This window comes from Mesoplodon mirus (genome assembly GCF_964341445.2).
Source record: "Mesoplodon mirus genome assembly, chromosome: 3".
Lineage (NCBI taxonomy): Eukaryota > Metazoa > Chordata > Mammalia > Artiodactyla > Ziphiidae > Mesoplodon > Mesoplodon mirus.
The window spans coordinates 143,658,281-143,681,392 of NC_138978.1; the positions used below are offsets into that span (position 1 = coordinate 143,658,281).

At 45.7% G+C, this 23,112-nt stretch overlaps 1 protein-coding gene across 1 annotated transcript in view; it reads left to right on the top strand.

Annotated features, from left to right (window-relative positions):
* The first annotated feature begins 2,587 nt into the window (after positions 1 to 2,587).
* The window catches only part of PACC1 (proton activated chloride channel 1), a 34,265-nt gene continuing 13,740 nt past the window's right edge, over positions 2,588 to 23,112 (top strand). The window contains exons 1-3 of the mRNA XM_082612034.1: positions 2,588 to 2,760; positions 6,845 to 6,941; positions 21,732 to 21,941. Coding sequence (XP_082468160.1) covers positions 2,725 to 2,760; positions 6,845 to 6,941; positions 21,732 to 21,941 — 343 coding nt within the window. The 5' untranslated portion in view covers positions 2,588 to 2,724. The remainder of the gene's footprint in view (positions 2,761 to 6,844; positions 6,942 to 21,731; positions 21,942 to 23,112) is intronic.

The following is a 23,112-nucleotide window of genomic DNA, read 5'->3' on the forward strand; positions in this document are numbered from 1 at the left end:
CACCTCCCTCCACAGCTGCCCTATCATGTGCTATCACGTGGTCTCTTTTCCTTTCTTTAGATCTCTTGTCACTATGTGAAATTATTTTGTTCGTTTATTTACTAAACTACTCGTTGAGTACCAGTAACTGCCAGGCACCGTTGGAGGCACTGGGATATAGCAATGAACAAAACACATAAGCATCCTGCCTTCACGGACCTTATATTCTAGTGCAGGGAGACTGAAAATGAAAGTCAGAAGGTGGTACACGCTAGGGAGAAATATAAAGCAGTGTAGGGGCATGAGCTGGCAATGGAGTTTGCAGTTTTAACAGGGTGCTTCAGAGGAGGCATTGCTGATAAGGTGATGTTGCGAGAAAGACCTGAAGATGGTGAGGAAGTGAGTGGCCTACAGCTGCATCACTGCAATCTCTGCTTCCGTCATCACAGGGCATTCACTCTGTGTGTCTTCGTTCCTATCGTCTTCCATCTTCCTGTAAATTCACAGGTTATAATAGACGAAGGGATCACCTTGCTTAGTGTGACCTCATCTTAACTAATGGCATCTGCCACAATTCTATGTCCAAGGAGGGTCACATTCTGAGGTACCAGGGGTTGGGACTTCAACATATCTTTTTGGGGAACACAATTCAACCCATAACGGGAATCCTTAGGATATAGATGGTAATTCAAGCCATGAGACTAGAGGAGACCACTTTATTAGTCCCTAGGGAGTGAGTAGAAAGATCAAAGACCCAGCTTGAGGAAAACGACCCTGTAGAGTTGAGGAGATGAGGAGAAACCGGCAAAGGAGACTGGAGAAGGAGCAGCAAGTGACATGGGAAGCAAAGTGGGAGCGTGTGGTGTCCTGAAGCCAGGGGAGGAAAGTGTACAAGGAAGAGGGAGGATGACCTGAGTCCAGTGCTCCTGATAGATCGAGAGGAGGATGGGGAAATGGCCATCTGATTTGACAACGCACCGTTTCAGTGGAGTGGAGAACATAAAAGCCTGATTGTTGTGTGCTCATGTGGAAATGGGAGGAGAGGACTTGGGGACAGCAAGTACAGAAAATTCTATTAACATGTTCAAGGTCTGTTTCTCGACTCTAGCATGGAAGAGTCACAAGAGCAAGGACCTTGGAGTACCCTATTCTTGTCTGTATCCCAGTGCCTGGCACATTGTATTTGTTAAACCATGTCAGATATTGTATTTCTCAGTATCTCCTTCAAATGTGGGAGCCCATAATTTTCCAGTTTGGTCATACCAACAAAGAGTAGAGAGAAATGATAGGGCTGGACTAGATTTCTCTGGTTCCTTCTAGTTCTAAATTTCTACGATTGTGTGACTTGTTCTATCAACCTCCCTTGTAGTAAAGCAGTAAGTAATTTAATGAGTTTGTTGTTGTTTATTTGTTTTGGTAAGCAACTGTTAACTGAAATGGATGGAATAAGTGTTCCATTCATAAATTTAACAAGCATTTGCTGAATGCCTACTATGTGTTAGGTGCTATATATATTGTCCCATTTAATAGATGTGAGAGCAGAGGGTCTGGGCTGGGGTAGGGTGGTCAGAAGAGGTGGTGGAGGCCTCCCAGTACTAACACTCTGAAGGTCCAGGCTGCTCTGATGTGGTTGGTGCTACTATGGTTGCCACTGAGGAGGGAAGAGGCCCTGAGTGCAGGGGTTTACAGAGTTGCAGCTGCCCGGAACACAGAGCAGCATTCACCAAGGCATAGGCAACCTCTATCTGCTTCACTACTAAGCAGCCCAGGGCAGCCACACAGAACAGCTGTTCAGGCAGCGGGAAGAGGGGATGATGTGGGTCCACCCTGCCACAGGGCAAACACCCAATTTTCCACCACATTCAGGGCAGGAGGCTTTTGCTACTGTGAACAGCACCTTTGGGTTTTGCTGCATGACCTGTTCTGGCTCAAATAAGGACCTGTGAAGAAGGGCAGGGTTTAGCAGCTGCATTCTAAGGTGAACAGAGGATGGCTCAGAGTATTACAAGACCTGTGGGAGAAGGGCAGAGCCAGAACAAGAATCTAGAGGTCCTGACTCCAAGTGTCTGCCCCAGGAATAATGGAAAGAACTTGGATTTTGTCGTCTGTTCCTAGATTAAATAATCTTCACTTGTTCATGGCTTTCTCCCCATCCCTTCTGAAACAAGGTACCTCAGTTTCCTCACCTGTAAAACAGAGAAAAATGCCCTCTTTACAGGGTTCCTCGCAGGATGAAAGGCATAATGGGCATGAACGTGCTTTGTAACATATAAAATGCTCTCCAGATATTTACTATGGTTATAAACTACAAGGCCAAGCTTCCTCTTTCAGTTATAGATTAGGATCTCCTACCTGTCTGACTTGGCCCCCTTGTTCCAATTTCCACTCATTTTCTCGGTCCTTCCCCCTCCAATAAAGAGAGGAAGTAAGAGAAGAGGAAAGCACGTGCGTCTAACGTGTGGGTTAAGCCTGGCTCTGGGTAACTCAAAGGCTTCGCTACCCCGGGAATGCGGAGTGGGGCCCTCACGCCCAGAACTACATTTCCCAGCAACCCATTCGCGGCTCCAGCGGCGGCGGGGGCGAGGCGCATGCGCCGAGTGCGCCCCGCCTTGTCTCGAAGCCGCTCCTGCGGACCGGTTTCGCCTCGGAGAGCCGGCAGATCTCGGCGCTGCAGCCGCGGTGCTCGCCTAGCTGCTTCCCGGGGATCGCAGCGGGCTCAGGTTTGCCTTAGGTCCGGTCAGTGCCATGATCCGCCAGGAGCTCTCCACATCCTACCAAGAGGTACAAGGCAGGGGCGGGGGCGAAAGCAAATTTTCCTGTGAGGCAGAGCGGGTCCCGGGGGTCTGGGCGGCTGGGCTGTGGGGGGCGTCCGGGCGGGCAGAGCCCGCCTCCAAGTAGCGGTGAGTGCTTCGGAGGAGGGGTCCCCGCGTGCTGAGCTGCGGCGGAGCAGGAAGGAAGCGGGACGCCTAGCCTCCTCCGGATGCTGCCTTCGCTTGGCAGAAGGATGGAGCCGGGGCCCCGGAGTCTCGACCCTTAACCATCAGGTGAATGATTAAAGCCTCGTCCGACCCAGGCAGCAGCGCGGTCCGCCGGGCGGACTCCCCCCCCACCCCGCCGCCCTCCACGCCGAGGTTCTTTGCAACAAGTGGAAGCACCCGCGCCTTCCTCCCAGCTGGGCAGAGGCGCGGTGGGCATCAGCCCCCTCCACGCCCAAGGCCTCGTGGCCCCTGCAGCTGCTAACGATAGCGATAATTACAGCTCGTTTTGATGGCCAACCAACTTTGAAAATGTGCTTTCACCGACAGAGCTGCTTCTCGCCCCGTTCCGTTTCTCTCTCCACTTTCACCTCCTCCCACGACTGTAACTCTTACTTTCCAGTTCTTTGTCTCATTCTTGTCTGTCCTGCGCTGCAGGGTGCCGTTCCAGCTCTTCCCTCAGACCAGCTCCTCCTGCTGACTTACTGACACTGGTGAACTGCTCTCCTTCTCCTCCTCTAAGGTCCCAAACCTTGGTCATTTCTAGTTCTCTTCCCTCCCTTGTGTCCCTCACCGTTCTCCCCTCCCTTGGCAAGTTCAGGCAGTTCCATATCCTCAATCCTCAGGTTTGTGTCCCCAAGTCTGATCTAACCAACTCTCCCTTTGGTGTCTCCCATGCTGGGCAGATTCTTTCGGGGGCCCTGCCTTGATCCACGAGCATTCCTTTTTACATATACCTGATGCTGCCGTTGGTCTACCCAGAACAGTCCAAACTTCTTACAAGCTTTCACAGCCCTGCAGCCGTATCTTCTGTTAACCTTCGTCATCTCCTCACCCACCTAGGTTCTGGCCACACTGGAAATTCACCGATTAAAAACGTGCTCCTGCTATGCCTATGCTCACACCATTTCTTCTTCTTTAACCCCTTCTCAAACTCCTTTGGTTAAAATTCCCCCCATTGTGCAAGAGGGATCTCAAATCTCACATGCTCCATAGGGGTCTCACTTCCCAGATGAGTCTATCATTCTGCCAGTCCTTCTCATGTGAACTGCTGCTGTCTTGATCAATACTGATCAATATTGATGTACATTTCTCCCTTTGTAAATGATACTGTGTGGAGTATATAAAGCAGATGCCTTAGCCCCGTAGTAGAAGGGGAAGCCAAGTTGAAGGCAGATGAGATTTGCCTGAGGCTTGCCATTTTGTAGTGTGGGATCTGGGCTAGAATCTGACTTGGGACAAATTTCTGTATTTCTTCTACCATTTCCTTTGTCCAAAAGGAGCCTGATGGATTTTAACCAGTGCTGTGGATTCTGTGGCCCCTAGATTCTGTACCCGAGGCAGTGGGGGAATCCTGGGAAATGAGTTGTGTCTTTCCTTGACTCTGAAAGTTTTCAGGTTTGTAGGGAATAGAGTATAGTGGGTAGATACTAGGACTTTTAAGTCAAAAAGCCCGCATTCCTATCCTGCCTCGCCTCTTGCCATTTGTGTGACTTTTGTCAAGTTACTTAACTTCTCTGGGCCTCAAGTTTCTTCATCTGCAAAATGAAGGTAATGATAGTCCCTATCTCACAGGGCTCTGAGGATTAGATGAGTTGGTCTGTGAAAGTGCTCAGCTCAGTGCCTGGCAGTTGTGACCCCTCAGTGAATGCTAGTTCTTATTAACAGGATGTGGGCATCTCCTGCTTCTGGGGAGCTTTGGGGTCCTGGTTTACAAGACCATGTCCCTCACCATTCACACGCAACCTGCATTATCTCCTTACCTAGCAGGGCTCCTAAAATGTTTATTAAAATATAGGCAGTTATCCTGCTTGCAGGGGTAAGGCCAAGGGTGGATTCAGTTTCCGTTGGTGGAAGACACTGGAAGGACCCCTCCCCTTACTTTCTTTAGTGGACCGTTCTGAAGTCCCTGTCTCTCACCTTCTTCAGAAGAAGGAGGCCTCCTGAATCTTTCTTGTATGGGTCATTCTGAGAGTGGACCTAGCTCCGAGTTAGGTTTCTTTGCTGGGGGGAGATTTTGGTTTTGCAGGATGGGGCATTTGAGAATTTGGCCAGGGTCAGGCAAGGAGGTGGGTTTATTATGGCTGCAGGTAGTCAGCAGGGGAACTGGGTTAGGAGTGTGTTAGGGTTAGGCTGAACCTGTGCGAGGCTTGGATCAGAGAACGCTGTGCCTTCCCAGGACGAACATCCTCCTTGCTCTTTGGCCAGCAAAAGGGAAAGAGCCCTGGGGACCTCTTGATCTGTGTTCCTTCCCACTGTGGGCCTGTGTTTCATGGTGTCATCTTTCACGTGTTGGTTTTCTTTTCTTTTGGGCTTCAGGGCTTTAAACTAGAGGCTTTACCTGATTCTAAAGAGGAGGAGCAATAAAGACAGACGTAGAGAATGGATTTGAGGACACGGGGAGGGGGAAGGGTAAATTGGGGTGAAGTGAGAGAGTGGCATGGACTTACACACTACCAAATGTAAAATAGATAGCTAGTGGGAAGCAGCTGCATAGCACAGGGAGATCATCTCGGTGCTTTGTGACCACCTAGAGGGGTGGGATAGGGAGGGTGGGAGGGAGACGCAAGAGGGAGGGGATATGGGGGTATATGTATATGTATAGATGATTCACTTTGTTATAAAGCAGAAACTAACACAACAATGTAAAGCAATTATACGCCAATAAAGATGTTAAAAATAAATAAATAAAGGGCAGGAGCAGAGGCATGGAGAAGGAGATGGAAGAATATTAGATATGTAAGAGTTTTGTTTTAACTCGTTTCTTAGAGATGAATTTTTAATGATGTCCTGCGACCTTAAGTGTTGACCCTGTGAGCCTAAGAAAATACTTGAGAAGTCTATCCCCTCCCTCACCTCCCAATCCAGTGATAGGTCCTCCTCTAAACTCTGGTCTTGGTGTTTCCTGCTTTTCTCCTTAATGCTGTGGAACCTTGTTGGTTATCATTGTATCATTGTCCCCATTTGACAGGTGAGAACTCTGATGAAGTGAGGTGGAGGTTGCCTGCTATTAGGCTGCTAATTAGCACCTGTCTCTGGCTGGTCTGCCCTCCCCACTTTGTTCTGCCATTTGCAGCCTGAGTTGGTGGACTTTAGCTCCGAAATCAACTTCTGTTCCCTCTGCTCCCTCAGCAGATTCTAAGCTTGCATTTCCTCCTTCTTTGGGAAGTGATTAAGACCATGGGTTTTGGAACTAGACTAACTTGGATTTTGCTCTTCACTCTATGGCCATGGAGAGTATTGTGGGTTGAATTGTCTTCCCCAAAAAGGTATGTTAAAGTCCTAACCCCCAGCGCCTCAGAAAGTGACCTTATTTGGAAATAGGGTCATTGCAGATGTATTTAGTTAAGACGCAGTCATGCTGAAGTAGAATGGGCCCTAACCCAGTATGAATGATGCCCTTATAAGAAGATTGACCATGTGGAGACACAGAGACTCCGTGTGAAGATGGAGGCAGAGATCGGAGATGGGATGCATCTACAAGCAAGGAACACCCAGGGTTGCTGGCCATTATCTGGAACTGGAAGAGAGGCATGGAAAACGTTCTCCCTCACAGCCCTTGGAAGGAACCAACCTTGCCATCACCTTGATTTCAGTTTTCTAGTCTCCCTAACTGTGAGGGAATAAATTCCTGTTATTTTAAGCCACCCAGTTTGTGGTGCTTTGTTACCGCAGCCTGGGAAACTAACACATAGAAGTTATTTGAATTTTCTGAGCTTCAGTGTGCTAATCTGTAGAATTGGTATAACATACCCTATATCATGTGATTTCTTTCTTTTTTTTTTTTTTGATGACAGTTAAGTGAGAAACACCTTCTGCTTTCTTATTCTAGTCCAGAAAAGCAAAGCTGATGTAGCTGACTTCCTTGCCCTCTTTGTTTCTCCCTTTAGCTGAGTGAGGAGTTGGATCAGGTGGTTGAGAACTCAGAGCAGGCGGACGAGCGGGAAAAGGAGGCGATCAAAGTCCAGGGTCCAGGGATCTTACCAGGTAAGTGGGTTCAGCGCTGGGGGTGGAAGTGCCGGCAAACGGTGCTGAGCCACTGCTGCAGCTGGAGGCCCTAGTCCAGGCTCCTCGCCAGCTGGGGACCTGTGTCAGAGGCGCAGCCCCTGCCTGGTGTCGGATCTCAAGTATTGCCCTCGTTTTAGAGCTATACATATTTAACCAGCCTTGGGACAGAGGATGTGTCCAAGCCGGCATCTGCTCTTTTCTGTCCTCTAGTTTGAGCCAGATCCTGAGGCCAGGCCATTGGACACAATGACAAGAACTTTGGGTCTCTGTTTTTTTTTTTTTTTTTTTTGCGGTACGCGGGCCCCTCACTGTTGTGGCCTCTCCCGTTGCGGAGCACAGGCTCCGGACGCACAGGCTCAGCGGCCATGGCTCACGGGCCCAGCCGCTGCGCGGCATGTGGGATCTTCCCGGACCGGGGCATGAACCCGTGTCCCCTGTATCAGCAGGCGGACTCTCAACCACTGCACCACCAAGGAAGCCCTGGGTCTCTGTTTTTGTGTTCCTTTTTCCCAGGGACGCTGTCAGCAGTTGAGCCTCTAATACCTGGGTTGCTTCCCAGGGCACTCTGGGCGATTATCCGATAGGGCTCATCCCCGGATATCAGGCCTCTCCAGTTTTGTCGCCCAACTGGGTGGTCCCATCAGTAAGGTGGCGTCTCGTAGAGCCTTGCAGGAATGTTTGATACTGTCAACCACTTCTTCATCCCGGATACGCTCTGCTTCCTTAGCTTCCATGATGTGACACTTTACTTCTCAGGTCACTCCTTCCAGCCTCCTTTGCAGTCACCCTCCAGCTCTTGGGTGTTAAATGTTTCTCAGAGGCCCCTTTCTCTCTCTCTGGCAGGTGACCTCACTCAGGCCCCCTCCCCTGCTTTAGTCACTGTTTGCTCACACGTGACTGCCGTGGTTATATCTCTGGCCCAGAGGTTACCTGTTCGCATATCCTGTGTATCCAGATTCCCAGATGGTGGCTCTGCCAGGATGTCCCAAAGGTCCCCTGAACTCCACATGTCCAGAATTGACCTCATGGTCTCCCCACTGCCAGCTTCGCCCTCTACCAGTGTCTCCTGTTTCCAGGAATGGTACCATCACCACCCAGTTGAACCCGAAAGTCATTTGTTTTTCCTTCCTTCCCTACTTCCCCTTTTTCACTGCCCCTCAGCCATACTGGCCTTCTTTTACTTTGGGCCTCCCTCCCACCACTGGGCCTTTTGGCGGTTTTATTCCTCTGCCTGGAATTCTCTTCCGTCTGTCACCTTGTTAATGCGTAATCATCCTTCAGCTCTCAGCTCACTCAGTTTTTCCCTGCGAAGCCTTCTCTGACCTCCTGGCTAGATCACCTCCCCCGTCACTTGTAGCCTACACATCTCTCCCTTGCAGCTGTCGCTGATGGGATGGTATATGTGTTTGCCTGACTATTTGATTAATGTCTGTCTGTTCTACTAGACCGTAAACTCCACCAGGGTGGAGACAGTCCCTTTTGCTCCCCATTCAGCCCTGGCCATGCAATAAGGATTCATTGAGTGAATGAATGAGTGAATGAATGGAGTCCCAGCCTGACTCCAGCTTCTTGGGTGGATTGAGGGAGGTGGGCTTCTGCTCCTCTGGATTCCCATATTTGTAGGGGAGGGGAATGGGATAGGAAATTCTGTGATTGTGCCTAAACCTTAGAGAGGACTTTGTAGAAGGAAGGAGGCAGGAAGGGCAGCTAATGTTTACTGACTGCCAGGCTCTGTCATCCCCATTGGCCATTTAATTCTCATAAGAACCCTGGGAGGCGATCATCCTCATGATCCCAGATGAGGCCCCGAGGCTCAGAGAGGCTAAGTGAAGTGTGGGAAGATCACGTAGCTGGTCAGCAGACAGACTGGATCAAGCTCTGCCTGACCCCAGACTCTTTCTACTGCACCCGTGATTTTTAAAAAATATCTTAAGCATCCTTCTATTAAAGCCCAATGTGTAAAAGGTTGTAGCCTGACTACCCTCACTCTGACTCTAGGCATTACCTCTGAAGCCCTAAGGTCCCAGGGAGAACTGTTTGAAAGCCCTGTATGTTAGTTTCTATTGTGTGTGTAACAAGTTACCACAAACCTAGTGACTTAAACAGCTCAGATTTATTATCTGAGAGTCCTGGAGATCAGAAGTCCAAAATGGGTCTCACTGGGCTAAAATTAAGGTGTCGGCAGGCGAATTCCTATCTGGAGTCTCCATGAAAAAATCCATTTTAGTGCCTTTTCCAGCTTCTCAAGGCTGCCTGCCTTCCTTGGCTCATGTCTCTTCTTCTATCTTCAGGTCTTTCTCACATCTCCTCGTTCTGCCTCCCTCTTCCATGTTTAAAGAGCTCTTGTGATTACATTGGACCCATCCAGATAATCCAGAATAATTTCCCTGTTTTAAGGTCAGGTGATTAGCAACTTTGATCCCATCTTTGCCGTGTAACTTGACATATTTGTAGGCTCCAAGATGTAGGACGTGGACATCTCTTGTGGGCCATTATTCTGCCTACTGCACCCTGCACCGCCCTCTTGCCCCCAGTCAGAAGAGAATAGATGGTGACAGCAGGAAGAGGAGGGAGGCCAGACTTGGAAAGATGAAGTTTCCTGTTGTGTTTCCTTTTATAGATAAATGCCAGGCAAATTAGGAAGTGGCCATGATGACCTTCGACCTTGGCAGCCTCTCTTTTGCCTCAGATTCCTGGGGCCTCAAAGCCTGAAATCAGTCAGAGCAGGCAGCCAGACCTCAGGCAGAGCAAATTTTGGGTCGTTCCTTTGGCTGGCAAAGAGCCTTCCCTGCTTTTGGGGAAACTCTCCTGGGCGCATCTCCTGTTTAGACCGTAGACAATCCAGCGCTCAGAAGCCCATTTGGCTGGTCTCAGTAGTGACTTGGCCCGAATTTGATGACCTGGTATACAACTTTCAGAGCTCATTTCCTGCCTCTGAGTCCCCTAAGAATAATACAAATAATGGTAATGACAGCAGCCACCAATGATTAGGTGCTTTCCTCTACTAGGCCTGGGTAGGGCTTTTTCTATGTACTTTATCCCATAATCTTCCCAGCCACCCTCTTGAGGGAGGCGGTTAGTCCTAGTTTATAGACAGAAACCGGGGGCACAGAGAGGTTAAGTACTGTGCTCAGAGTTAAAGAGTAGCAGGGCTCAAATTGAACCCAGGGCTGTCTCTGAACGTATTCTGACTCTGGCTCAGTTGTTCCTGGATGAGATGCTTTCTTGTTCCAAAATCCTCCCCTTCCTCCACCAGAGTCACTCATGGATTCCTTCACCTTTATGCCCAATGCTAAAACCACGAAGAAGGTGAGTGAGGCATGGCCTACTTCTGGGAACTCAGGCCATGTGGAGAGAGAAGGCAGGTTACCCAAAGAAGAACTTGCCCTCCTTCTACACAGCCTGCCCTGAGCTACCTAATGGGGTCTTTTTCTCCCTGTTACCTGCTTTCTAGTATTCAGTACTTTTCCTTTGTAGCATTTAGCACAGCTGAGAGTGTCCATTTATTGACTATAATTCTTTCGTTAATTGTGTCAGCCCCTAGGCCCTGACCCTGAGTTTTGTGAGGCACAAAGGTTTGTCCCCTCCCTACCCCCATTGTAACTCCAGTGCCTGGTAGAGTGCCTGGCCCTCTGTAGGTGCTCAGTGTGTATTGGTACCCTGGGAGAGGAAGGTGGGGATTTGGAGCAGGAAGGCATCTCATGTAAGCCAACTTGAATGAATGAATGAGGGCCAAAGGAATGCTAGAGACAGGTGCCTCAGGAGTGAATGAAGGAGGGCTGGTTGGTGAAGGAAGTGGGATTAATCTGAAGGAGGGTGATATATGGGTGAAAAAGAAGGGCTGGCCGGGGGGGAGGGGTGTGTGCACAAACACAGAGAGATGGGAATGACAGTAGGGTGTTTCAGAATCGGTGGGTGGTACAGTGGTTGGAGCAGAGGGTTGGTGGGGGTAGCAGAGGGAGGTGAGGTAGGAAAGCTCAGCTGGGCCGGCCTGGGGGTGGCTTTGAGTGTTGGGGTTTGGACTTTCTCTAGGGGGCAGGCAGTATTTAAAGGGATTGGAGCAGAGCAGTAAGAGGAGTGAAGTGGGCATGTTAGGAAGATCAGTGTGGCAGGTTGTGGGCCTGGGTTAAGGTGAAGCGAGACAACTGTGCCACGTCAAAGGCTGAAGGCCGATGTGATAGGCTGCTTTGATGTAGGGGAGGGGGAGAAGAAAGAACCAAAGAAGACTCTGAGGTTTGAAGCCAGGTGAGTGGGAGAATAATACCATACAGAGACAGAGTCCAGAGGGGCAGGTGGCTGGAAGAGAAGATGCTCGTCTGCGGTGCACACACCACGCTTCAGTTGATGTGGTGGGTCTGGTTAGAGATGACCTAGAGGCAGTGAGAGGTATAGGATTGACTGGAGAGAGGACCCGTAGTGGGTGGTTTAGGGGCCTGGAAGAAAGCCAGAGACACAGAATGTGGAATGAGCAGGAGAGGACCATGGAGACTGAGCCTCGGAGGATGTCCACACTTGGAGGCCAGAAGAGGAGGTGGAGCTGGAGTTGAATGCAGGGCCTGGAACTAAGAGTAGCAGGACAGGAAGACAGTATGAGGCTGCTGAGCATTTAGCAGCTGAAGTTCGAGTTAAGCACCTAGCGCCCAGGATTATGTTCCCAATGTTACTCTCTGAGATAAAGAATTCCATACCATAATGTGGTAAAAGCCTCAGTCTGTTCGTTGCCTCTCTATCAGGGGAAGCACAACCACTTATTATTCTTTTTGAAGGGAGAGATGAGACCAGACATGCTAATTGAATAAGCAGTTTATTACATCAGAGATGTAATCACATTGAGGAAAACAGTTAATTAGTCATTACAATCAGTTCTCCATGGAAACAGTTGTATATTAATAGAATAGACAAAGATAAGCAACCAAAGGAAAAATAGGTAAATTGGACCTCATTGAAATGAAAAACTTTTATGCATCAAAGGGTACTATCAAAGTGAAAAGATAGCCTGCAGGATGGGAGAAATTTTCAAATCATATATCTGATAAGGGACTTGTATTTAGAATATATAAAGAACTCTTACACTCAATAATAAAAAGACAACCCAGTTAAAAAATGGGCAAAGAATCTGAGTAATGTTTCTTCAAAGAAGATATCCAAATGACCGATAAACACATGAAGAGATGCTCAACATCATTAGTCATCAGGGAAAGGCAAATCTAAACCACAGTGAGATACCACTTCATACCTACAAGGATGGCTACAATCAATAAGAAGATGATTAACAAGTTTTGGTGAGGATATAGAGAAATTAGAACCCCCATATGTTGCTTGTGGGAATGTAAAATGGTACAGCTACTGTGAAAAATAGTCTGGCAGTTCTTCAAAAGGAGTTACCATATGACCCAGCAGTTCTACTCCTAGGTATATACACAAGAGAAATGAAAACTTATGTCCACACAAAAACTTGTAATGAAAGTTCATAGCAGCATTACTCATAATAGACAAAACGTAGAAACAACACAAATGTCCATCAACTGATGAATGGATAAATAAAATAGTATGTTCACAGAATGGAATATTATTGTGCAATAAAAAGGAATGAAGAGCTGATACATGCTTCAACATGGACGAATCTTGAAAACAAGTAAAGTGAAAGAGGTCAGACACAAAAGGTCACATATTATATGATTCCATTTATGTGACTTGCCTAGAATAGGTAAATCTATAGACAGAGAAAGTATTGGGTTGGCCAGAAAATGCCTTCAGTTTTTAAGTAAAAATAAAAGACACATTTTTCATTTTCACCAAGAACTTTATTGAACAATGTATTCACCCTTTTGTGCCACTACCTTCTGCCATTTTTCAGGCAACTTCATAATTCCACATTCCCAAAACTTTTTATCTTTTTGAGCAAGGAACTGTTCTAGGTGCCTTTTACAGTCTTCCAGGGAATTGAAAATTTTTCCATTAAGAGAATTTTGTAAAGACCGAAATAAATGGAAATTCGAAGATGCAATGTCTGGTGAATACGGCACATGAATCAGAACTTCCCAGCCAAACTGTAACAATTTTTTCTTGGTCATCAAAGAAACATGCCATCTTGCGTTATCCTGTTGGAAGATTATGTGTTTTCTGTTCACTAATTCCAGATGCTTTTCCACGAGTTCTGCTTTCAATTGGTCTAATTGGGAGCAGTAGTTTTTGGAATTAATCGTTTGGTTTTCCAGAAGAAGCTCATAGTAGAGGACTCCCTTCCAATTGCACTGTATACACAACATCACCTTATTTGGATGAAGACCGGCCTTTGGTATGGTTGGTGGTGGTTCATTTCGCTTGCCCCATGATCTCCTCCATTCCACATTATTGTACAGTATCCACTTTTCATCGCCCGTCACAGTTTGTTTTAAAAACGGAACATTTGGGACTTCCCTCATGGTCCAGTGGCAAAGAATCCACCTTACAATGCAGGGGATGCAGTTTCGATCCCTGGTCAGGGAACTAAGATCCCACATGCTGCGGGGCAACTACACCCGTGTGCCGCAACTACTGAGCTGGTGTGCCTCAACTAGAGCCTGCGTGCTGCAAACTACAGAGCCCGTGCACTCTGGAACCCGTGCGCCACAACTACAGAGGCCTTGTGCCCTGGAGCTTATATGCTACAACTAGAGAAGAGAAAACCCGCACGCCACAACTAGAGAGAAGCCCGTGCACTGCAACGAAGAGCCCGCATGCTGCAACTAAGACCTGATGCAGCCAAAAATAAATAAGTAATAAATCTTAAAAAAAAAAGCAGAACATTTTCATTATGTTAGAGAATTGCGTGTGGAAATATGGTCAAGAAGGTTTTTTTGGCTCAACTTATGTGGAACCCAAACATCAAAGCGATTAACATAACCAAGCTGGTGTAAATGATTTTCAACACTTGATTTGGATGTTTTGAGTGTGTCAGCAGCTATCTTCAGCATGGTATAACATTGATTGTTCTCAACTAATGCCTCAGTTTGATTGCTATCAACTTCAACTGGTCTACCCAACTGTGGAGCATCCTCCAGCAAGAAATCTCCAACACAAAACTTTGCAAACCACTTTTGACATGTTCAATCAGTCACAGCACCTTCTCCATACACTGCACAAATCATTTTTTGCATTTCAGTTGTATTTTTACCTTTCTTGAAATAATAAAGCATAATATGCTGAAAATGTTGCTCTTTTTCTTCTATCTTCAATATTAAAATGGCTACACAGAAATTTACAAATTTTGATAAATTTTTTTTTAAATGCACGCTGTTATGACAGCTCTCACATACAATCTAACAGAATTGTTTTGAACGAAGTTAAGGACAGCTAAGTGCTACCAGAGCCATCTTATGGAAAAAACGGAATGAAACTTTTGGCCAACCCAATAGATGATTGGTTACCAGGGACTAGGAGGAAGGTGGAGTGACTGCTAATGGGTGTGGAGTTTCTTTTTGGGTAATGACAACGTTCTGTAATTAGATAGTGGTTATGGTTATACACCTTGTGAATATTTTAAAAACTACAAAATATATTCACTTTAAGAAGGTAAATTTTATGGTATGTAAATTATATCTCACAGGAAAACCAAAACAAAATTAAAACAAACCCACCACATCACTAAAAAGAAAAAAAGATAAAGAAGTCGTTTCTTTTTCACAATCTGAATGCATCTTAGCCCAGTGCTCTCTGCAAGGTAGAGTTTTGCACAGTTGCGGTAGTCAGCCAGTTTCCTTTCCTGTAAATAAAGGTCCCACAATGTTTTACATATCCTCTTAATGGCCTGACTTACATTCTGGGGCAAGTTTGGGTTTTTGAAGCAATTCTGTCATGGGTTTTACAAAACTCATAAATTACCTTTCCCAAGAAAATCTTGTGCATTATTTTTCTCTTCTACTACTGTGACTTTGCATATATATAAAGGATGTATACTTTTAAATTTTAATTAATCCTGCTTGCCACAAACTTTAAATATATATAAAGGATGTATACTTTTAAATTTTAATTAATCCTGCTTGCCACAAAAAAAGCCAGAGTTTGGTTTTTCTGACTGCAGAGTGCGTGGGACATTTTCTCAAATATCCAGCACCTTTCTAAAAGAATGGTAAAATGAAACGGTGTCTACTTTTAGAATTGGAGTGTCACGTATAGCACATGTGGATGATAAACAATTCTGCAGTGTTTTATTTACGTTACATGCCAATTTGTGGATCAGTGAAGGGCCTGTGAAGAGGCTAAACCTGGCTTCTGTGAATGAAACAGAAGAGACTCTGGGCCCGTGTTCCCACGAGAGTAATTTGTCCAGGTACCCCTGCCAAACAAATGCAGGTTGTGCAGTTGTCATGTGACCTTTTTGTTAAATTAGTTTTTTGCCTTAAAGTTTTTGCCTTTTTGCCTTAAATTAGTTTTTTTTTTTTTGAAGTTTCGAGAATAAGTAGGGAGAAAGTCACCTCTTTCCCCGACCAAAGGCATCATGAAGGCAGAACATTTCAAATCATGTTGTTCTGGCTGTGATAGAGGAGACACCTGCCCACAGATGCCTGTCATTGTTCATCTTCATCATGTTGTACAGCCTAGACGTAATATGCAGTTTACCTTAAAAATGTTCTGCTTGTTTTGAAGTTATGTTTTTTCAATCAGATCTTCTTTTATCATCAGTAGTAACTGAATCTTAAGGACTGATGTTTACTGTCATGTGGCAGAAGAGCATGCGCTAGGAGTCAGGACTCTAGGACCCTCATTCTGTGCCAGTTGTTGACTGTGAGACCAGGATCACTGCACAAGGAATGGGGTTGGACCAGATAGCCTTTCAGGTCCCTACCAACTCTTAAAAATTCTATTCAGATGTTACACAGCAATTCAGTCATTTGAAGTTCCTTCACTTTTATCTTGTGATCTTTTCAAGCCCCCTTAGAATGTAGCAACCTGAAACCCGTTGCCACTGCAGTTATGAGCAGCTCATGACAGTGAATATGCTTTTACCTGCCATGTTTTGAAGTGAACCTGTGGTCTCACATGGACCATGGGGGCTGGGAGTGCCTTCCAAGCAAAACAGCTATGGGTAGGTCCCTGTGCACAAACCACCGTACTTTGGGTCCTGTGGCCCTGTAGCCAAGCTACATGTGACTGATCAGGAATCAGCACCAGAGCTAAGGGAAGCCATCTACAGGCTGGGTGTGGAGAAGGGCAGTGTCTTGTGATGTGCCTAATGGGGTACCCTATACAGGATACTCTCCAGGAGGGGGTCTGCATGCAAAACTCAGAGAGAGGGACTTGAAGAGAAAAGTGGAGCAGGGTCATGAGAGGAACACAGCGGGAAGGCAGGTGGCAGAGCTGTGAGGGTGCAGAAATTGACACAGTCCCACTAGGGACCTACTAAACAATAAGCAGCCAAAGGAGAATCAGAGACAAAGGAAGTTGAAAAAGTGAATTGCTTTAATTCCTTTTGGAGAACTAGAGCTGCTTTGTACCTTGGCTTAACTCTCAGCTACCCAAGGGATTTCCTTGGGGCTTCCTGGTTCCTCTTAGAGTAAACAGCCATCGTCAGCATTAACCTGTTCTTCACAGCCTGAAGGAACCACACAGACATTTCTGCGAATTGGCATTCCTGTAAAGTAAGAATTTTCTAAACTATTTTACCAGAAATAATAAGGCACACCAGTTGGTTTATAGTTTTATGTGCCTGAAATACACTGGTATTCTCTGACCAATTCAGGGTAGCTAGTAAGCACTGTAAGACTTAGTTCATCTGTTATTTGGGTTATTCATTCATTTAACAGACATGGAAACATTACATGACTACTATATGAAAGACACTGTATTCTGCCCCACCTCCATTTTATCTTCAGCATATATTTTTTCTAGTTAATTATTATGAGGTTGTCATTCTATGCTCTTCATCTTTGTTATCTTCATCACTGAGGGCTTCATTTTTTGAGGGGCAGTGGGTACGTTCTGTCTCCAATAACAGTAATTCATTGAGCAGGCACTCTATAGTGCATTTTACAACAATCTCTCATTTGAAATGATTATTTCCTTTTCACATGAAGAAAGTTAGCCTTAGGAGCATTAAGTAACTGTCCTGGGTCACAGAGTAGTTATATTTAGTAGCAGAGCTGGGGCTGGAGACCAAGCTCTTACTCTACCACTGGCCTAGATATCTGGTCTTTCAGTTCACAAAACAAATGAATAATGAACACCAAATTATTTCTTCCTCAAAATCCTCCTGGTGCTTTAGGGACAGGGCTAATGCAACCTCCTCCACAAAGCCTTTGCTGATCTCTGCCCTTAGCCCTGCACTCCCCATTCATCCCTCCAAGAAAAGGACATCCCACATTTTACATCTTCACATGCTTCTGAATCCTGTAGCACTGGTAGCACAAACCATCAATCCTTCTTCCTTGGTTTCTCCCTGAAGCACCCAGCACAAAGTGTCGCGTGTAGAGTTGATGCTTGATGTATGTTTGTACAAGTAAAGAATGAATGATTTCCTTCTCTCTGTCAACCTAGGACATTTAAAACTTCTGTGCTCCTCTTGCTTTTGTGCTTTTAAATAAAAGAAAATGAAATAATTATGAGCAAATACTCTTGTGTCTTTGTATTTAAAGTCCATCTCTTATAGACATCATTTGGCTGGATCTAGTTTTTAATCCAGGCTGACAGTCTCTGCCTTTTAATTGGAGTGTTTAGTCCATTTACATTTACAGTAATTATTGATATGGTTGCATTTGGTTCTACCATTTTGCTGTTTTCTATGTCTTATATGTTGTTTCTCTGTTCCTTCTTTCCCCAAAGTTACAAAACCTTACAATATTGTTGTATAATTTTTGCTTTAGATAGCCTAAAATTTTAAAAATATGTGAACAGCTTTTTATATTTACCTGCCTATTTAACATTTCCAGGGATCTTTATTCCTTCTTATACATCTGAGTGTTACCATCTAGTGTCATTTCAGAACTTTCTTTAGCGTGCATTGTAGTGCAAGTCTATTGGTGATGAATTCTCTCAGCTTTTGTGTTTGAAAATAACCTTATCCCCTTCATTTTTGAAGGTCAGTTTTGCTGGAATTTTAAAATTCTCAGTTGACAGAATTTTTTTCTTTCAGTACTTTAAAGATGTTCCATTGTCTTTTGACCTTCATTATTTCTGATCAAAAGTTAACCTATCATTAGTTATAATTTCCTGTATGTAATATACCTTTTTTTTTCCTGGCTGCTTTCAAGATTTTTCTCTTACCTTTGCATTGGCTGTTTGACTATGATTTGCATAGGGTTGTTTTTCTTATTTATCCTGCTTGGCATGTATTGAGCTTCTTGGATCTATAAATTGATGTTTTTTCTCCAGTTTTGGGAAGTTTGGGCCATTATTTTTTCAAATATTTTTTGTGATCCATTTTCTCTCTTCAGTTACGTGTTGTTAGACTGCTAGATATTGCCCCACAGTTGTCTAGGCTCTGTTAGTTTTTTTTCTTCAATCTTTTTTTTTTTTTAGATTGGATAATTTCTGTTCATTTAACTTCAACTACACTGGCTTTTTTTTCTTGTCATCTTTTGCTGTTAAAGACTATGCTGTGAGTTTTTCATTTTATTTATTTTTCTTTTCAGCTCTAGAATTCTCATTGGTTCTTTTCTACAGTTTCAGATTCTCTATTTCCCCTCTGTTCATTCCTTATCCTTACATTTTCTTTTAAATCCTTAAAGTGCTGTAAAATTCCTGTCTGCTAATTGCAACATTTGGGGTCATCTTGGCATTGGTTTCTACTATACTGCTTTTTTCCTTGAGTATGGGTCACATTTTCTTGTTTCTGTGCATGTCTGGTGATTTTTTAATTGAACACTAGACGTTATTAATGACATGTTATAGAGGTTCTGGATTCTCTTATGATTCTCTGAAGAATTTTTGTCTTAGCAGGTAGCTAAAATGACAAGACTCAAGTTCTAATCTATGTTCCTTGCATTAGCAGCAGCTGAAATCTCCACTCAGATCTTTTGGTTTCCAGCTGCTGCTTTTTTGCTGGCCCTCCTGGTGTCTCCAGTCAAGAAGTTGAGCATATTTCATTTGCAGACTTGGGAGTTGACTACCCTATGTGGCTCCCTCCCTTTCAGGTTTCCCCCTAACTTTCTCTGACTGCTCTGCCAGCCTTGAACTCTGTCCACTGTCACCCCCTCATGTGACTTTTTCTCTGTGTGTATGCATTGTTGGTGTCTCTCCCTCTTCTTTTTTTTGGGGGGTGGAATATAGTTAATTTACAATGTTGTGTTAGTTTTGAGTGTACAGCAGAGTGATTCAGTTTTATATATATATGTTTTTTTATTTACTCTTTTTCAGATTCTTTTCCATTATTACAAGATATTGAGTATAGTTCCCTGTGCTACACAGTAGATCCTTGTTGTTTACCTATTTTATATATAGTAGTGTGTATATGTTAATCACAAACTTCTAGTTGATCTCACCCCACACCCCCTCCAGTATCCCCTTTGGTAACCTAAGTTTGTTTTCTGTGTTTGTGTCTGTATTTCTGTTTTGTAAATAAGTTCATTTGTATCATTTTTTTAGATTCCACATATAAGTGATATCCCATGATATTTGTCTTTCTCTGATTTACTTCATTTAATATGATAATCTCTAGATTCATTCATGTTGCTGCAGATGGCATTATTTCATTCTTCTTTATGGCTGAGTAGTATTCCATTGTATATATATATGTATGTATGTGTGTGTGTGTGTATATATATATATATATATATATATATTCCACATCTTCTTTATCCATTCATCTGTTGATTGGACACTTAGGTTACTTCCATGTCTTGGCTATTGTAAATAGTGCTGCTGTGAACATTGGGATGCATATATCTTTTCAAATTAGAGTTTTCTCCAGATATATGCCCAGGAGTGGAATTGCAGGATGATATGGTAATTCTATTTTTAGTTTTTTAAGGAACCTCCATACTGTTCTCCATAGTGGCTGCACCAATTTACCTTCCTACCAATAGTGTAGGAGGGATCCCTTTTCTCTACACCCTCTCCAGCATTTGTTATTTGTAGACTTTTTAATGATGGCCATTCTGACTGGTGTGAAGTGGTAACCTCACTGGAGTTTTGATTTGCATTTCTCTAATAATTAGCGATATTGAGCATCTTTTCATGTGCCTTTTGGCCATCTGTATGTCTTCTTTGGAGAAATGTCTCTTTAGATCTTCTGCCCATTTTTTATTGGGTTGTTTGTTTTTTGGATATTAAGCTGTATGGGCTGTTTGTATATTTTGGAAATTAATCCCTTGTCAGTCACATAGTTTGCAAATATTTTCTCCCAGAACATAGGTTGTCTTTTCATTTTGTTTATAGTTTCCTTTGTTGTGCAAAAGCTTTTCAGTTTAATTGGGTCCCCCCCCCTTTTTTTTTAAATTTCCATTACTCTAGGAGTTGGATCAGAAAAAATATTGCTGTAATTTATGTCCAGGAGTGTTCTGCCTATGTTTTCCTCTAGGAGTTTTATAGTATCCAGTCTTACATTTGGGTCTTTAATCCATTTTGAGTTTATTTTTGTGTATGGTGTTAGAGAGTGTTCTAATTTCATTCTTTTACATGTAGCTGTCCAGTTTTCACAGCACCACTTATTGAAGAGACTGTCTTTTCTCCATTGTGTATTCTTACCACCTTTGTCATAGATTAGGTGACCATGAGTGTGTGGGTTTATTACTGGGCTTTCTATCCTGTTCCATTGATCTGTATTTCTGTTTTTGTGCCCCCCCTACCATACTGTTTTGATTACTGTAGCTTTGTAGTATAGTCTGAAGTCAGGGAGCATGATTCCTCCAGCTCCATTCTTCTTTCTTAAGGTTGTTGTGGCTTTCAGGGTGTTTCGTGTTTCTGCACAAATTAAAAAATTTTTTGTTCTAGTTCTGTGAAAAATGCCATTGGGCTCTCCCTCTTCTTATAAGGATACTAGTCCTATTGGATTAGGGCCCATCCTTATGACCTTGTTTAACCCAATTATCTCCTTAACTGCCCTGTCTCCAAATATTGTCACATTGGGGGTTAGAGCTTCAACATAGGACTTTTGGGGAGGGGCTGGCATCGGGACACATTCAGTCATTTACCATCTAATTGCAGAATGCCTGCTCTATTCCAGGCACAGCGTGAAGGTCTAGGGGCTCAGTATGGACAAGACTGGCCCTGTCTCTGCCCTCATGGAGCTCACAGCCTAGGGGGATAAAAAGACATGTAGACAGTAACATTGCAGAGTGATGACAGTGGACATAGGGTGCCCTGGGAGCACTGAGGAAGGGGTGCCCAAATCAAGTTATGGGGTCAGGGAAGGCTTCCTTGAGGAAATGCCTTTCTAAACTGAACCCTGAAGGATGAGTTAGGAGTCAGCAGTAGCAGTGCCTCAGGCCAGGCTTGGGGTGTGAGGGGCTCCAGGGCTGAGGAAGGCACACTGGGAACAGTTGTTTATTACAGCTGGTCCTGTGGGAGTGGAGTGGTCAGGGGATGGGGCCAGAGAGGTAGGCTGGGGCCGGCTCCCTTGCTGGGTTGTAACTGTCTGTCCCTCTAGAGGGGCACCTCCTTCAGCTCAGGGTCCCCCTCCTGGCAGAGCAGGTGTGTGGTGAGTGTCGACAGGGGCCGTGTGTTGTGATTCGGATGTGAGGGCTGAGGTGGGGAGGTTGGATGTGTGGGCGACCTTGCCTCCTTGGTAAAGCAGGTCGTGGGCCTGGAGGTTGCCCACCTCCTCTGGATCACGTGTGTGTCATTGTCCTTCAGCCCTGGACAGCGAGTCCGCCTGCAGCAGCATCCGCTTTAGCAAGGCCTGCCTGAAGAACGTCTTCTCGGTGCTGCTCATCTTCATCTACCTGCTGCTCATGGCCGTGGCCGTCTTCCTGGTCTACCAGACCATCACGGACTTTCGTGAGAAACTCAAGCACCCTGTCATGTCAGTGTCTTACAAGGAGGTGGATCGCTACGACGCCCCAGGTAGAGCCTGCCCCAGGCAGACATCAGGCCCAGGTCTGGGGCATCGACTTGCAAATACTCCCTGAGCTGCCATCGCACTCCTGGCGTCTTGCTGGGCACCACGGGCAGGGCAGAGGAGTCCGAGCACAGTCTAGGTGTGGGTTATGCACCCCAAGAGCTGCTGTTGGTACCCAGCAGAGTGTCACATGCCGAGGAGGGAGGTGGACCGAGCCTGGAGTGGTCGCTGCAGGACTGGGGTGGGCAAGGAATGCTTATGCTCAGTGGCAGGATATGAGCTGGGCTTTGGTAAATGGAAGAGAGTTTCTCTGGGAGGGGGGTCCACAGGAGCAAAGGTGAGCATGGGGAGGCAGAGGGCTTCTATGGAGAGGATGAGTCTAGCCTGGCTGGAGCCAGAGGCCAGTGATGCGGAGAAGTGGGAGTTACAGGTGGCAGGGAGGCGAGGCCATCCAGAGGTGGGCGGGGCCCTGCCTGGAGAGGGGCTCCCAGGCCACATCATCCGTACCTCTCCTGTCCCTGCGAGGGGCTGTCTCTGCCGTAGAGCGGGCTGTCTGCTCCGGGGCAGTGGGGCTGGCACTGGGCTCTGGCAGCGTGGAGTGGACCGGGAGGTGTGAGCTCTGTGAGCTCAGGCTCTGTCCCCAGGATGCCCCCGAGTGACCCTCGGATGGTCTGTTCACAGGGCAGAGCCCGAGTCTCAGGTCCCCTCTGCCTGGGGCTTCTTGACAGGTATGCTGGTCCCAGTGCTCTTGCCTGTCTTTGCCTGTTTTGTGATTGTTCCTCTTCTCTGTCTGCTTTTGTCTCTGTATCTGTGGGTTTTACTCTCTCTATCTGGTCTCTTGGTCTTACTCTGCCTATGTCTGGGGCCACATGCTGCTCTCAGTGTTTCTGCCATTGAGGTTAGAACAGCTGCTGTCCTTAGAGCTTTGAACAAGGTGCCTTGGCTGGGGGAGGGGGAGGGGTTTGGGGCTGCGACTTGCACACTTGGAGCTCCCAGTCTGGGCAGGAGATGCGAGACGGAATGAGACCTGGGGAGTCCCGTAGCCGAGGGCTGCCCAGTGAGTCTGCGGGTGGGCGGCGGTGCGGGGGGCCTGGCAGTGCCTGACTTTGTCTCAGAGGCCTCCTTGGAGGGTGTGGAGCAGGGTTCTGAAGCGGGGCGGGTTTTGGTGCAGGCACT